This window comes from Phalacrocorax aristotelis, chromosome 2 (assembly GCF_949628215.1).
Source record: "Phalacrocorax aristotelis chromosome 2, bGulAri2.1, whole genome shotgun sequence".
NCBI classification, from domain to species: Eukaryota; Metazoa; Chordata; class Aves; order Suliformes; family Phalacrocoracidae; genus Phalacrocorax; species Phalacrocorax aristotelis.
In genome coordinates, this window is record NC_134277.1 from 130,231,342 (window position 1) to 130,247,699 (window position 16,358).

At 36.3% G+C, this 16,358-nt stretch overlaps 1 protein-coding gene across 26 annotated transcripts in view; it reads left to right on the forward strand.

Annotated features, from left to right (window-relative positions):
- Positions 1-16,358, forward strand: part of CSPP1 (centrosome and spindle pole associated protein 1) — a 65,738-nt gene that overhangs the window by 4,392 nt on the left and 44,988 nt on the right. For 9 of the 26 annotated variants that reach the window (XR_012659236.1, XM_075085195.1, XM_075085171.1 and 6 more), the window contains 6 exons: positions 685-788; positions 2,130-2,226; positions 6,507-6,607; positions 7,323-7,346; positions 9,824-9,904; positions 13,145-13,246. Coding sequence is in view for 25 of the 26 variants with exons in the window: in XM_075085178.1 (XP_074941279.1) it covers positions 685-788; positions 2,130-2,226; positions 6,507-6,607; positions 7,323-7,346; positions 9,824-9,904; positions 13,145-13,246 (509 nt within the window). In the remaining variant the exon portion in view is untranslated. The remainder of the gene's footprint in view (positions 1-684; positions 789-2,129; positions 2,227-6,506; positions 6,608-7,322; positions 7,347-9,823; positions 9,905-13,144; positions 13,247-16,358) is intronic. The other 17 variants (XM_075085174.1, XM_075085187.1, XM_075085175.1 and 14 more) reach the window with 3 other exon arrangements.

The following is a 16,358-nucleotide window of genomic DNA, read 5'->3' on the forward strand; positions in this document are numbered from 1 at the left end:
TATTGCAGAATTGTAACTGTTCTTATTGCCACTGGTATTTTATTGGTACGGGAGGTAATGATACAATGTTTTCTCCAGCTCTAGAAACACTATGCAGGTATTTAGTATTTTGTGGAGGTTTTTTTTTTTGCTTTGTTGTCTTTTTTTTCCACCCCCCCCCCATAAGCTTGATGATTTTTAAGACTTCTCATGATAGTAAGCTAAGCATGGAATTGATTGTATGATTTGGTCCTTATTTAGAGTATACATGTATTTTGCACTTTTCGTACTTGTTTTGTCTAACAATTCCTTTATGCTGTGTATTTTTTATGTTGTCTAATTTTGATTTTATAATTCACTAACAATAAGCTTGTGCTAGTGTGTAGTGAAGGGCCATTGGTAGATTTGCAGTTAAAAAAAACAGTCCCGAAACACTTCAACCAAGTTAGCGCAAAAGATTAGCAAAATATCTTCATTCTTACAATCTGGAATCTTTGGATTTTCTCTCTGGTGAATCATCAGGTAATCTCCTCCATGGTGGGTTTCCTGAGTCAGGAGTTTCGCTGGCCCATCAGACATCTTAAGGCTTGTAGTTCTGAGGGAGAAACTTACTATTTAACTATTGTCTTAAGGAACTGTAATTGAGCTTTAAATTTTTGAGGTTCTGATATGAGGCAATGTTCTGTGTCTTTTCTATAACCTTAGAAATGATGGCCGATGATTTAGACAAATTTATTGAAGATCAGAAGGCCAAGTTGGCACAAGATAAGGCAGAACTTGAAAATGATCCACCTTACGTGGAAATGAGGGTAAGAGTATTAAACAGTTTTCCTGAATTTAAACACTTCTGTTGCTAGGGTCTTGATGTAAGCTTGCTTCTACTGTGCTCTTAAAACTGTATTTGTTGTTATAGTATTTATTAAAGATTTATCTAATAAAAGTAATTTCTAACTGGCATATCTGTATTCATCTAGATTTTTTTAAAAACCTGTTTGCCACCAGGCATACACAGTAACATTTGTATTTTACAAGCAGGAAAACTCTTGTAAATAGTTATCATTGTTCCTTTCCCCAGTCCCTAGGGAAGCTGACTGGCAGGATCTGCTCTCTGCCCACCCTGGAGCATGGGTGTTGGGGTGGAGGTGAAAGGTATAAATAACCTCAAAATTTCTGTTTTGGAAACTAGGAAATATAAAAGGCAAATTACTTATCCAACCAATTAAACAAAATCTGTTCTTATCACTGTTTTCGTATCAGAAATTTTAGTACCTAATTGTAAAGCTATAAAGATTATATAATTTGCAGATCACCATTAACTTGTTTAATAGTGCCAGTACCTGGCAAAAAGCTGTATCTAAATAATTCAAGCTAGCTAAGCATCATGGTAACTAAATACAGTCCTCAGTAAAAAAAGTTGTGATTTGTCTGTTGTTTATCTTACAAGGCCCCACACAGCTTAAGCGTTTAACAGCAATCATAATATTGAGTTTTCATTCCGTTTTTTGTTTCATCAGAAGGTTATGAGAACTCATCTTTTCCCTTCTGTGGGTTATATAAGTATTTATACCTAGTTATAATAATTCCCTCCAGAAAGTTTTATTCATTCACCGCAGAAAGTTAATTCTGAGGGAGCCGTGAGAAGTTGTGCTTCCTTTATTTTTTGCTTCCTTTGCTCAGAGCAAGTTTAAAGAAAAGGGGAATGTTTCCAGTCTATAGTTTGATGAAATCCTAAGCTGTATGGTGAAAGGGAACGGGTGCGTTAACCTTGCCCTGTAATACCCTCTAATTCTTTCATAGTTTCAAGCAGAGTGCAGTGTGTCAAATTAGCCTGCATAAAAAAGCAGAGAGGGTATGTATAAACTATGAAACCATTGTGGATTATGACGTGGTTTATGACCAAAAACACAGTATATATTTTCAACATATTTCATTACATGACATATATTGAATATACGGAACTAATAATTCCTGTGTTGTGGAGAACTGCTTTTTTGGTAGTATTAGTGAAAACTGTAACTTGCTTAATGTGTTAAACTAGCATCGCTTTCAATCTCTCTATTCTCCAGTGCTAAAAATTATGTTAATAATGTTGTTCTTATATGTGATTTTTTTTTTTACCCCGTGATGCAGCATTTTTGTTTTGTTTTCAGAATAAGGAATCAGAGAAGCTTTCTGAGACTAGCAAAATGTTAATCTCCATGGCTAAAGAAAATATACCTCCAAATAGTCAACAGAACTATCCTTCAGGTATAGTATATTTTCTTATGTCTTCTAGATTTGAGTAGTATTTAATTACTTTTGAGAATTTTTGGAAGGGCATTACTGCTTTGGATTTTTAATTATAAGATGATCATTATAATTCAAGTACTTACCAAGTCTTCAGTCTTTCAAACGTCTTGAGATTGTATGGAATTTTTTTTGTAGTTAGGCTTTTTTTTTTTTGAATAAGGAAAATATGCCAAGCACTTTTTTTTTCTTCTTGTGGAGATAGCTCCATTAAAACCGAACCAAAACAAAAAGCTGCTTGCTAGTCCTTGATAGATGATCTGTCCTTTCCTGTTGTATTTGGGAGGAGCAAAAGCTTTGGAAGTCCATCTTTCACCTGGACTTTACTGTAAAAGGATATGTTCCCTCTACTTTGTGTCAGGGAAGTAAGGGTACCTTAGAGGCCTTCAGCCTCTAAGCTTGAGTCCTGGTCCAACTTGGCTAAAACACACACAGTTAAACTAATTTTTCTTTTAAATGCTAAGTGTGTTTTAAATGTTTAGGCATAGAGTACTAAAGTGATTGTACTGCTTTTGTAATTTTCTTTTAATGTAGTAATTTATTACACAAGGAAAGAACAAGCACTTAGTTTTGGTTGAAATCTTAACCAAGTGAAATGGTTAGATTTGTTTTGCTGTGACTATTGTTTAATCACTGTTTTCCTATGTTCTTCTTTTCTCAGTGTTCTTTGTGATTTCTGTTTGAAAATGTGTCATAGTGCTTCTTTCTCCATTTTACTGTTTCTGTAATGCGCCACCTTTCCTTATTGTCCTACCATCTTCTTTCTGTAGGCATGACTGTTTTTACTTACACTTGTGTAGCTCAGGTTTGTCTTGACAGCTTTAGAGCTTTTCTGTGTCCTACTTCTTGTCGAAAGGTAACTCTTTTGTTTCATGTGTAGACACTTTGTTTTTTGTACCGCATTAATTTTCATACTGTGTTTACTGTAATTCTGGTGTAATTCTGCATCCAGTGGGAGTAAAAGCTGTCCTTTTATTTTAAAGAATATATGTCAATGTATATTTGCAGTTGTTTACATAATATCAATCTAATCTATCTTTTAAAGAAGTACTCCTGCTATACTTAATGTTATTTCCTCTCTATAATTTTAAAAGAATTTGTGATCAGAAAAGTGCATGTCTTTAATTAAAGAACTGAGCCTGAGCTTGTGAATCTGGGGGCCTGAACTGGTCTTAGCTGCGTAAATGAAAACATGTTTTTATAAGAATTTATAAGCCATTAGTAGGGCAAGCTCCTCTAAAACCTTTATAGGAAAACGTCACTAAAAATTACCTGAAATGATAATTGAATATTCCTTGCTGCCAGAAGTGATAATGGATAAACTTGGTTAGAGGACAGTACTTGAATAAATATCTACCTCATGTTTTTGACAGTTTTATTATGATCAGCAGGTTAGTCCTGGTGTTGACAATTCTTTGCTTAACTGTGGAAACATATGATACAGAAAACAGAACACAGTAGGTAGTATCCCAATGGCTGTGACAGACCACTACATAACAGTTAAGCTATTTTAATATTAAAATAATTTTATCTCCTGTTGGGGAGCTATAATAGCATGTTATGTTGGGTTTATTATTATAAGTTGGACTTAACAGTTAATGCCTAAATATAGTAGCACACATAATGAAATATTAGAGGTGAGGGGTGTTCAGGTGGTCTTAAATGAAAAGCAACAAGTAGGTATTGTTATGTCATGGTTTAACCTCCGTCAGTGGCTAAGCCCCATGCAGCCACTCGCTCACTCCCCCTAGAGTGGGATGAGGGGAGAGAATCAGAAGGGTAAAAGTGAGAAAACTTGTGGGTTGAGGTAAAAACAGTTTAATAACTGAACTGTAATAGTAATTTAAAACTATAATGAAAATGAAAATAATGGAGAGAGAGAAATAAAACCCAAGACAGACAAGTGATGCAAATGAAAACAATTGCTCACCACCCATCAAACGATGCCCAGCCAGTCCCCGAGCAGTGGCCCCCCTGCCAACCTCCCCCCTATTTTTATATGCTGAGCATGATGCCATATTGTATGGAATTTCCCTTTGGTCAGTTGGGGTCGGCTGTCCTAGCCGTGTCCCCTCCCAGCTTCCTGTGCACCCCAGCTTCCTCACTGGTGGGGTGGGGTGAGGAGCAGAAAAGGCCTTGGCTCTGTGTAAGCACTGCTCAGCAGTAACTAAAATGTCCCTGTGTTATCAACACTGTTTTCAGCAGAAATCCAAAACATAGCCCCATACTAGCTACTGTGAAGAAAATTAACTCTATCCCAGCCAAAACCAGCACATTCTGTAATAATAATTTGGTGCTGAACACATTTGGCTGACAGTGGATGGTTGTCGATATTGTTGGCTGGTTCTGCTTTAAAGCAATGTAATTTCCTTTGGATTAAATTATACGGGGACTTGTTTCTTGGTAGCTACTAGGTATGTTCCATAGTTCTAGCAGTAGTGTTGAGAATCAGGCTGAATGAAATTATACTTATTTCTCAACATATTAAATACATGCAAACTTTTATATAAAAATGCATTTAAACTATTTTTCTAAAAAAAAGTTGTTCAATTCAATTGTGTGTGTTTAGCAGAATGTGAAATGGCAAATAAATACAGCAAATACAGAATAAACAAAAGCAGAAAACCAATGAAAAAAGAAATATACCTCTTATTCCAATGGAAGAATTTGTACAAATTGTTCATGAAATTAAGATGAATGTATGTTAATTGGAGTAATTTTGCCCTGCTAGGCTCTTCTAAAGTAAGTTTTTGAAGTAGGTAGTTTTCAAATAATTTCCTAAATCACTACCCATAGTTGTTCTCTCAGTGCTTTTCTGGTGGCTAAAAAAAGGTCTAGTAATAAAATTAACTTTTAACCCTCTTTTGTTTGAATACTTCACTTATTTGAATCAAATGGAACTCACACTTACTTTTTTCCTTATTTTGCAAATAAGGTAACTTGCAGGTTGGAGAAGCGGCTCCCATGCAGATTTTGGTTAGTAGCTGAACTCTGCAACCTGTTTCAAAATAGCATATGACATATTTAATCAAGTATTAGGTCCTTTGCTTCTGCAGAACAGCAGGCTGACTTGTTTTGGTTCGTGAGGATATGTTCTGACTTATCTAAAACTATCTCAAGCCAAGCCAGTTAACTGTATGTTTACTAAGTACACTTCAACCTTTTATCTGTTTCAGTAGCAGAGTGATTCCCAAGTTAGCAATTTTCAGCATTTATAGAATGTCATTTCTACTGTACAGACACTGATTAATGCCCTAAATATTTAAAATACTGGAGTCAAACAAAGTACCATGCAGTAAATTGGGAGTAATGTAAATCTTGAATATCCCTCTGTTCCCTCTTACTCCTTGCTACTCATTTTACATAGACCACAAGATGTAGGAATGCTTTCAGAGAAACAATAGGAAATTAAAAGACCCAGAGTTGAAATCTTTGTCTCTTGTTGTGTGGTTTGGTGGCATTCACTAGCTCTCTGGAGAGTGGTGAAAGTGGCTGCAGAGGTGGGCTTCTGGGGCAGAGGATATTTCTTATACAGTGCTTCAAAATGTGTTTTGGGAACAACAAACAATTTGCATAGCCTTGTATTGTAAGAGTGCAGTTGTTAGTAGACCTGAAAGTAATCTTGGAAAAGTACTAAATGTGTGTTTTGGGTCTACTACACTTAAAAACACTGAGGTGGAAAGAAAAAAGTTACTATTATTCTCATATGGTCAGATTCCTTCTAGTTGCGGGGAAGTCAACATGTCTTTCACATGCTTCATGCTAAACAAATAGCTCATTGCTTTCTGGTTGCAAAGTATGTTTTCTACTGTGTGATAAGCACAGCTTAAAATATCAGAGTAATTTAGAAACTAACATGTCAAAGGAGATTTCCTTTGAAACATACATTGACAAAAGAAATATATACAATATTTATTTTATTTTATACTATTTGTCAAACTATCCAAATAAAATCCGTTTATGTTGCACTTTTTTTTCCAGCGGGGAGAAAAAGCACAAAGGCTAGAGGAAAAGTAACACCCAAATTCAACCAATTTTTCTATACTTTTCACCCAACTACTCATACAGAGAAGGTGGCTTGTATTTCATCTGGTTTGTAATTACTGGTTGCATAGTTCATTTTTTTTTAATTGCTGATGTCAAGTAAAAATCCAGATGTACCTTTGGCAGGAGGTGCTTTGTACTGATACAAAATAGTAGAATAATAATATTTAACTGTGTTAAATATTTCACGCTTTCAGGTGACTATGGCTTGAGCTTACCTCTTGGAGAAGAATATGAACGAAAAAAGCATAAACTCAAAGAGGAACTTCGACAAGATTATAGACGGTATCTTTCTCAGGTAAAGCTTCTTCTCTGGTTTCCTGAGTTTAGTGAGTCTTTTAAAATTACTCATTTTAATTGAATGAAAATGAATAAAAACTGCGGAAAACCTTTATAAGAGAGCATTCTTTATGAGCACTTGAAGATGAGCCCTGTGAAGACTTGAGTGAAAGTAATTTCAAAATGTCACCACTAGAAGGATTTAGCGTTTTTAGGGTTCTACGGATCTCATAGCCATGAGACTACATATTACTTAGTACATTTGATTCTGATTATTTGTATTTATTTGTCTCTACTACTTTCTTAGTTTCTCCTTAAGCATTTAAAATATAACCTGTTACTTCCTTAAGTACTGAGGTATTCTATGGTCTGTAATTTTGGTAAGAATATTCCTATAATTAGTGTGGCTCAGTTTGACAGCTTCATTTCAATTTTAGAAACAAAGAACCTTTGATGTTCTGCTTAGCATGGTTTATTAAATTCAATTATAATTGAAATGGAATGTATGAAATGTCATAATCTTGGGAATATTCTGTAATTCTGTATCCCTTCTTAGTCAAACAGGAAAAAAAAAAGAACCACCAAATAATTTCTGTTGTCTGAAAATGCTAATCATCAGTGTCTTTAGTTTGTAACATGAAAGACTGGGTGGGCTTTAAGAAGTCTTTTTTGTTAAGTAAAATATTTTTGAATTGAAGACTCTTTTTGAATAGTATCTTTTCCCTGACTTTTAGGGTATTTCACAGGCAAAAAGAAAGGTAGGGTACCTGCAATATCTTTTTTTTTTTCCCTTCCTTCAAATTAGTAGCTTTTTCTTTGTTCGAAAGCTTTGTGCTCTTTGTATTTTTTAAAAGAATCATTACTTTTTTGTGCTTTGTGTGTTTGTGCATGCTGTAGTGATTAGTTGCGATTAATAGCATTGTTTGCTGTGTGCAGAATGATTGCTTATATATATTATTTTCCATTAATAAGATTTTAAAACACTTTTTGACCCCCCCCCCCCTTGCAATTGTTGCTGTCTAATGCTGACTCTACAGAAGTTTTTCTTTTAGTAGACATTTACTTCAAGGCTTATCAGTTACATAGAGGTTATGAGTTCAGATTATTTTTTCTTGATATATGTACTTTAGAAAGCTGGAATAAAATAATAAACTCTGAAATATTATAATATATCATTGGAAACAGTCAGGGCTTTTTTTCTTCCCTATCATTGTGAAATCTCATCAGTGGTGCTTGGGAAAGCAGTAGAGGCAGTTACTCAGCACCTAGTGGCCAGAATGCAAGAATACAAGTATTGTGAGAAAAAAATAATACCAGAGGCACATTTGTTCAACTTTGTTCAACCACAGTAGTTTTAAACTATTTATATCATTACACTGTCCTGTATATATAATTTTCAAATTTAATGCTGCCCATCCAGGTTGTTAAAATTAAGCAACTTCTGTAATGGACGGGGAGGGAGGTAACATGGTAGAAACACAATCTTCTGTTTTTTTCTGGGGCTTTGAATAACATGCATATGATAGAAATTAACTATATAAGCATGCATTAGAATTCCAGAATAACAATAGCAACAGCAGAATTACCTGGCTTCTTAACCTCTAACCAAAATGTTGCTTATATAAATTGTTGCTTCTTGGTTAGCCTTAAACTTCAGATTATTTTCAAAGTTAGAAATTAAAACGTAACATTTCATAATTCTCACCAAAGTACCCAAATAATATAATTTTTACCTTAACTTGTAATGTTTTATTCTCAATTGAACTTCAGTTTCACAAATTTAGGTTTTCAAGGGTTGTGAGTTTTATTTTAATGCCATACACGTTAGCTATATTAAGCTTGTAAAGCTTGAGGAGAAGCTAGGATAAAAATCTCTAATTTCTTTTCCCCACAAAAAGAGATACTGTAACTTTTAGCAGCTCTCATAGTGATAATATTTTGGTTAATAACTTCTTTCATCTGGCTTATGTAGAAAATGCAGTTTCCATGCCAGCTTCTGCTTTTTGGCAAATACCTTTGTAAGATCAGAGGTAATCTCTGCAGATGTGTTCAAAGTATGAAAAGAATTACTTAAAGAGGATTACAATTTATTTACTTTTTCTAGTAAAAATAACTTAGTTCTACATATTAATCTAGTTGTCTCAGTGCTTGAATATTTTCATTGTTATTAAATCTCTCAAATCTTTTAATGTGTGGCTGTGAAACATAATTCATAATGACGTGGTTTTGTACTGCAACAAGTAGAGCTCTTATCTGTTGACAGGCCTCTAAGCTTTTAAGGCACGTTATGACATAGATAATGGCAGGAAACAATGCTAGTGAAATACCATATCTAACCTGTTCCCTCATCAGCCCATGCCACAGAAATAGATGATCTTTTTATTAAAGATAATTGGATTTATAAACCGTAGGTGATTTAGAGTGGCCTAGGGATGCTTTTAGTAAATGAATGATGTATGAAGAAGCCACTAGACCTGGAAGCTAAGGACCTGTTCCTGCATTGGTGTTTGGTTTGAAAGGCCAAAGCTTTGACCTGCTCTGCAGCTCAGTTCCCACACTGTGGCCAGGGAGCTCTATGGAGCAACAATGAAGTGCTTTCAGTGGAAAGTTCCCTTCTGAAAGTGACTGATGATTGGTCAGGAATTACAAGATTTGGTGATGGGTCATTATCCTGAAAAGTTTGGGGGCTGCTGTTGTAGAAAACAGATAGTGTTGAGATGCAGAGTGGTGACTGCGCTAGTGTTGGCGTGGATTCCATGTGTTAAAATAAGAGGTAGGCATACGTTTTTGGCAGTTAGGAGAAGCAATTTTATATCTTAAGTAAGGTAGTGCCTTGGAAAATTCCTCTTATGCTTGTACAGATGCTTGTGCTTATATTACTTGCTTACGGGAGAATTGAGTAATGGTGTTTTTTTTTTTTTTAATAAAAAAATATTTTTTTAAATATATGGAGACTGACTTATGTAACCCTTGAAATAGAGTAACAGGGAAGAAGTAACACTTTCAGACTCAAGTTTAAAGCTTGACAAGGCCCTTGCTGCGTTCCTTGACTTTACTTCATTTGTGTGTTTCAAGAGCATCCTGCATTTTCAAAATGTGAAGATTGTCTTCAGTCTTTATTTCACTAAATTGATCAAATTTATTTCAGAAACTATAATTCCTAGCAACTATATAGCAAGTAAGATTTGGTGTTTAAAAAGATATTGAATTATTTTAATTTTTTTTTTAAATGTAGAAAAACTACCTGACTACTGGTGAAGTAGATCCATATACTCAGGGATTATCTCTTCCTATTGATGAACGAAGATCTGCCAAGGTAAATATCTGGAGGAAATTAAATGATGAATAACTTGAAAATGAACCTGGATATCTGAACTGTTGTGGAGAAATTATTTCCACTTAAATTTTTTTGTTTGGTTGTGTTTTTTTACACTGTTTACAAATGAACATTCTTGGAGGTGGTCGTTAGAATAATTTTCAGAAAAGTCTTTAAATTTTGTTGTTTTAGAATTTTTAATCCTGCGTTACCTGTACTTGTAATCTTTAGATAATTAGGTGTGTAATTCTGTACTGATACTAGTTTGAGGTTTGCTACTCCCACTTCACACCTGCGGGGCACTTGGTGTGTTCAAAAGCTATAGCGGTTGTGCTTGGGTTTTGTTCAGCAATAAATTGATCTAATAAAGAACGTTGTTTTTCTTGTAATTATATATATACTTTTCTAATTTAATACTCTTCTTCCTGCAGCCTGAGGATAATTTAAAAAATATTGGCTTGTAGTTGTTTCTACAGTGATATTCTTATGAGTTCCTATAGGAACTAAAGGAAGCGTGCTTTCTGCTGTACACAGTTTGTTTCAATGTCATTAACCAACCTGTTTATCTTCATGTGATGCTTTTTTTGTTTGTTTCGAACACACAAATTCAGGAATGTAAATAAAAGCTGATCTTGTATTTTACGTATTGCTTGCTATTAATATAGGAATCTTCCCAATTTCCAGTCTTTCTTTGAGAGTACGGATACTAATGTGTTTTGTGAAAGCAGTACACATTCTCTGTCTGCATTTAGCCCCTTTGATCTCCCTGAGGTTTCTTATCAGTTCATAGTCTTGCTTTCATATGTTGGGGAAAGATAGCAGCCATGACAGTCTCTCTGCTATTGGAGGTACGCTGAGATTAGAATATGAAGATGCAACATGCATATGTGGGTTTTCTTAACCTCTGATCCATTCCTCTGATGATGATTATATGAAAGCCTAAATCAGTCTTACAAGGGTCACTTCTCCTCCTGCCCTCATACTGTTGGCCTTATATTCCCAGTTCCTTTCTTGTGTTTGCTTGTAAATTGATTCAGGGAGTTGAATCAGCAGAAACATTGTAATTTAGCAAATATTTTTGCTGGCTCAACTAATACCACTGGTTGGTTGGTAGGATCAGTTGAACCCCAGCGGAGATGCAAGGCAGAAAGAGAAGATGTATTGCTGGAGGACTGGACTGCTGCACTCTTGGGGGTTTTATTTTGTTTGGTTTTCTTTAACCTCTGTTGCCTTGGAGTTGTGTTGTTGCTCTGTGGGGCTAGGCTGTCACTGTAATCTGGGGCAAGACTTATGCTATTCAATGTGTTGGTCTTGCCTGTGCTGTGCTTACTTATGCTTTCTGCCTCTCTTGTGCTGGCAATAATGTTTGGCCATATGAGAAGCCAGGTGAGAACTCCAATAAGTGAAAATTGCTGTTATGAACAAGCCCCAAACTCCAAATTAACCTAGTGTTAAAAAAAGGGAGGCAGCAAGAATTAAATGATCAGGAAGGGGATTATACTCATCCTCAGTGGCAGCATGCATTTGTGCTGAGTTTGTGTTAGCTTCAAGTTCTTGTGAACTTAACCCTTGCGAGTATGTGTGCTGAAACAGTGAAAGATAAAGTATCTTCGATTAATTCTGTGAAAATTAAAGATGTATTAGAACTGGGAGCATGTCTGATCGTTGATGGATTTATATCACAGCAGCTCAATGTTCGCTGAGATTTTCTGTACAAGTGCTTTGTATCTTTTTTACCCATTTATTTATTGCCATTGCAGAACCTGAAAGCTGCCAGAAGATGTCACACTGTGCCTTGCTAAATGGTTAGCCTCTGGGCAGCTAATGATTAGAGGTTAACATTTGTATTTTCCTTCATCTATTAGGTAAAATGTGCAGTCACAGAGCATGTTTCAGAAAATACTGAATTTTCTGCTGAGTGTTCTGCCACCTGTTAAATACAATGTTAGTTTCTCAGTATGGAAAATACCCCTCAGGCAGCTTTTGTAGCTGTCTGCAGGTTTTATGTTGTCACTGTCAGAAAACCTATAGACACAAATTTTGAAGAAAAAAAAACACAAAAAAGCCCAAACCCACAAAAAAAAACCCCACCCCAAACAAAAAAACCCACAAACCCCCCAAAAAACAACAAAAAAAACCACCCACAAAAAAACCCACAACCGTAACCCAAACAAACAAACCAACCCATACAAAAAAAACAACCCCAGTTTTGGGGAGCATTGGTGTCATTTGCAAAACTGTTCCTAAGCTGGTATTTCCATGGTAATTGAGGTATAAATTATTTTTGTTTGAAATTTGTTCATGAGAAAGTACATTTGTATATAATGCTCAGATTTTCTAATACCTTTTGCTTTTTTATTGGAAAATACTGCAGTGGAGAAGAGCATGTTTCATAATATTGTAATATAATTATCTTTTTTTCACTTATATGACAGTTGGAATTGAGGTAGTATAAGAGATGCCCCAAGCTCTAAACATAAGGTACTAATATCAGGAAATAATGCAAATTAGACTTTGCTCCACCTTTTGTATTTCATATTATATTATTAGACTATTGATGTATAATTCCTGCATATTTTTAGATCTGAGCAAGCTGCTTATAAATGTTGTCACCTTGCAAAAGCAGCTAGGACAAGGTGGATAGGTCATGTTTTTCTTAGTCTTCCTTGCATTCTTTGCACTTTTGACTCTTTTTGCAGTCAGCTTAACCGCTTGTTTGAATTTGACAGTTCAAGTTAAATCCTAAGCTATAATTGACACATCTTGTCTATACATGCATTTGTTGTCCTGTTTTAATTATGAATGGGGCAAGTCACAACTGACCTTAACATACAAAAAAAAATCCTATGTTTAAAAATTATCTGTAAATACATTCAGATTGGAAATTAGAAGGTGATTTCTATTTGTCAAAGGAGTGAGGCTTTGGGACAATTTTGGAATAGATTTAGCAGGAGGAAACCTAACTGTTTTTAAGATGGAACTTGATATGCAGTAGTGTTACTGGAGAGTAGACTTCATCCCCAAGAAGGTGACTTCTGCATACAGATTTCAGATTAAGAGGAAGTACTATGGTCAAAAATGAACAAAAACCTCAAAGGAACTCAAGCCCTATTTGTACATCACAAAGGAGGGGAGGGCAAACACACAGGGTGCATGTATTCATTTAATACAGCAGTTCTATGAAGTCAAAAGATACTACAAAATGCAAAATTATGATACCCTTTTCAATGCCTGTTTTAGGAGAAACTACGGCTTGAAAGAAACAAGGAGTACAATCAGTATCTCAGGGATAAAGAAGAATGGAATGAAAGGCTAAGGAAATTAGGGAAGAAGAACATAGAGGTAACACAGTTTTACTGAAGCTGATAGAAAGAACAACACAAATGATCTTGTCAGTTGTTTTATCATTGACTAAGATAAAGTAAGGCAAAATAAGCAAAGAATGTTGTTTAATTAGGCCACAGTTTTATTGAGGTATCTAGCAAGTCCTGGTTACGAGTCATACAGTACAGTTCTTGATTCCTACTTCAGTCATGTCTATCTGGTAGAACGATGCTTTCATTCTTCTGTGTGTCTGAAGCAAGTTCCTGGATTGTTCTTGGTGATAAAAGTGGTGGCCAAAAAAGCTGTCTGTGGACAAAATGTTGAGCTCTACACTGTGTTCCTTAGCTTTTATTTGTAGTTGCCTTTTCCTCAGTCTGTGTTCAGTTCATGAGAAAGCAAGGCAAGTGCAGGCAGCTGTCCAGTATATGGTGCTGTGCATTAGTGAATAAAAAAAATTTTTTTTTACTACTGAAAGTGAGCTAGACTCTCATATTCTGAGATGAAGCCTTTGATTTGTATGGCAGTAGGCAGCTAAAGTACCATGCAACCGCTTGCTCGCTCCCCACCTGCCCCACCCCCAGTGGGACAGAGGAGAGATCTGGAAGAATAGAAGTGAGAAAACTCGTGGGTTGAGATAAAGGCAGTTTAACAGGGAAAGCAAAAGCTGTGCATGCAAGCAAAGCAAGCAAATTAATTCACTATGCATCGGCAGGCAGGTGTCCAGCCGTCTTCAGGAAAGTAGGGCTCCATTGTGCGTAATGGTGACTTGGGAAGACAAATGCCATCACTCCAAACGTCCCCCACTTCCTTCTTCTCCCAGCTTTATATGCTGAGTATGATGTCATGGAGTGTGGGATATCCCTTTGGTCAGTTGGGGTCAGCTGTCCCAGCTGTGTCCCCTCTCAGCTTCTTGTGCACCCCTAGCCCACTCACTGGTGGGGTGGGGTGGGGTGAGAGGCAGAAAAGCCCTTGAATCTCTGTGAGCACTGCTTAGCAGTAACTAAAACATTCCTATGTTATCAACACTGTTTCCAGCACAAATCCCAAACATAGTCCCATACAAGCTACTCTGAAGAAATTTAATGCTATCCCAGCCAAAACCAGTACAACAGTCAGCAGGGGATTTTTAGGTCTAATTAGCATTGTTGTGAGGCCCTTTGTTTTAGTAATCTGGAAGCAATATATTGATTAGAGAAAGCCTCTCTGCTGCTTGTTAATTTTAAAATCTTGTATAGAATGGGTAAAAATTTTAAAATATTGTTGCCTTAGTTTCATGATGGACTGCAGTAATTTGGAACTCTCATCTAATGCTTGATTTAAGAAAGCCTTCCACTTTTTTAAATATGGAAATTCTTAAGTGTACAGTAGTATGAAAGCTAGGTTATTCTATGAAGGGACTTGTACTCATAACCGGTAAAGGTTTACTGTCTGTCTTACAGCAGTTGGCAATTGCAAATACCTATGTATTTATAAGTTCTGTATAGAAGAATGTTTCTTGTCTGTGTCCAGAAAGATTTTCTTACAAGAAAGATCTTTTCCTCCAAGTGCATTGGCGTGTCACATAGTTGAAAACTATTTTAATTTGTGAAGACAGCTATAAGGCAGTATTCAGGCATCCTTTAGATGTTGGAATTCAATATCTGATTCTTATTGGCTTCTTCAAGGGTTGGAGTGCTATACAATAGTGATCCCTGGGAAATACATGGCAAAAATGCAGCTTCTGCTTGTGTAACTGAGTCTATAAATCTCTAAATATTTTTCTCTGTGTTTGGGCATTTATGTTTCCTCAGCTAACTTACCTAATAAAATCTATTTAGGGCGTCAGGGTTTTTTCTTTCTGCTTTATTTGTCATCCCATTGGACTTTTCTGTTATATTTTTATTATCCTTGTGGAGAAAAAATTTTGCTGTCATAAAAGGACAAACACGAAAAAAACTGGTGAGTATTTCTCAAGGTTCTTCCATCTCTGAGCAATATTTGACTTGGAGTGAGAGTCGAATGGGTCTCATGATTAACATCTGTGACCTCAAAAGTTTGATCATAGGATGAACTTCAGTTGCAAGGAACCTCTGGAAGTCAGGCAGTACAATCCCCTGCTCAGAGCAGGGTTAACTTCACAGTTAGATCAGGTTGGTCAGACGTTATCCAATTGAGTTTTGAAAGGATGGAGAATCCACAGTTCCTCTGGGCAACCTGTTCCACTGCTTTAACCGCTTGATCTGAACTTCTTTCCCACCGTATCCTGTTGGGATTTCCTTTGCTGCAACTTGTGACTGTCAGTTCTTTGAAAACCATGATTCTGGCATCTCTGTAACCACCATTAGGTAGAGATTGCAATTTCTAGTTTCTCCTGCCCCCTTACATACTTCCATAACCTTTTTCCAGGCTGAACAAACCCAGCTCTGTCAGTTTCTCCTTTATGAGCCTTAACCACCTCAGTAGCCATCCTCTGCACTTTCTCCAGTTCATCAGTATCCATGGGGAGGGTGGGAAACTGGGCACACTACACCAGAACATGAACGCCAAACTGAGCAGAGGAGAAAGATCACTTCCCTTGATGTGCTGATGACACTCTTCCTAATGCAGCCCAGGGTGTGGTTGGCAGTCACCACTGAAAGGATGCTCTGCACTCATGTTCAACTGGTTGCCCACCATTAACCCAGGCCTTTTTCCTGCAGAACTGCTTTCCAGACAGTCAGTGCCCAGCCTATACTGGTGCGTGGCATTATTTTGTCTGAGGTGCAAAATTTTGCATTTGCGTTTGTTGATCTTCCTGGGCTTTTTGTGAGCATATTTGTCCAGTTTGTCAAGGCTCTTCTGAGTGGCAGTCATACCCTTTAGTATATTGATTCCAGTTTGGTGTCATTTGCATCTTTAATTTATTTTTCATTACATTTTGTAAAGTATGAGTTACTGTTATCTTTATTCCACAGATGAAAGATTAGTGCAAAGAAATACTACAGGGTTTATCCAAAACCATGTTGTTTGCTAGAGCTGTGTATTGAATGCTGGTCCAGTGTGCCATAGGATTGGTTTTTATCCACTAAACTATCCTTTCTCATAGTGACATCTCCTGGGGAGCAAAGGAGAGATTGTCATGTTAAAAGGTCATGCTCATAGGCAAGTATTA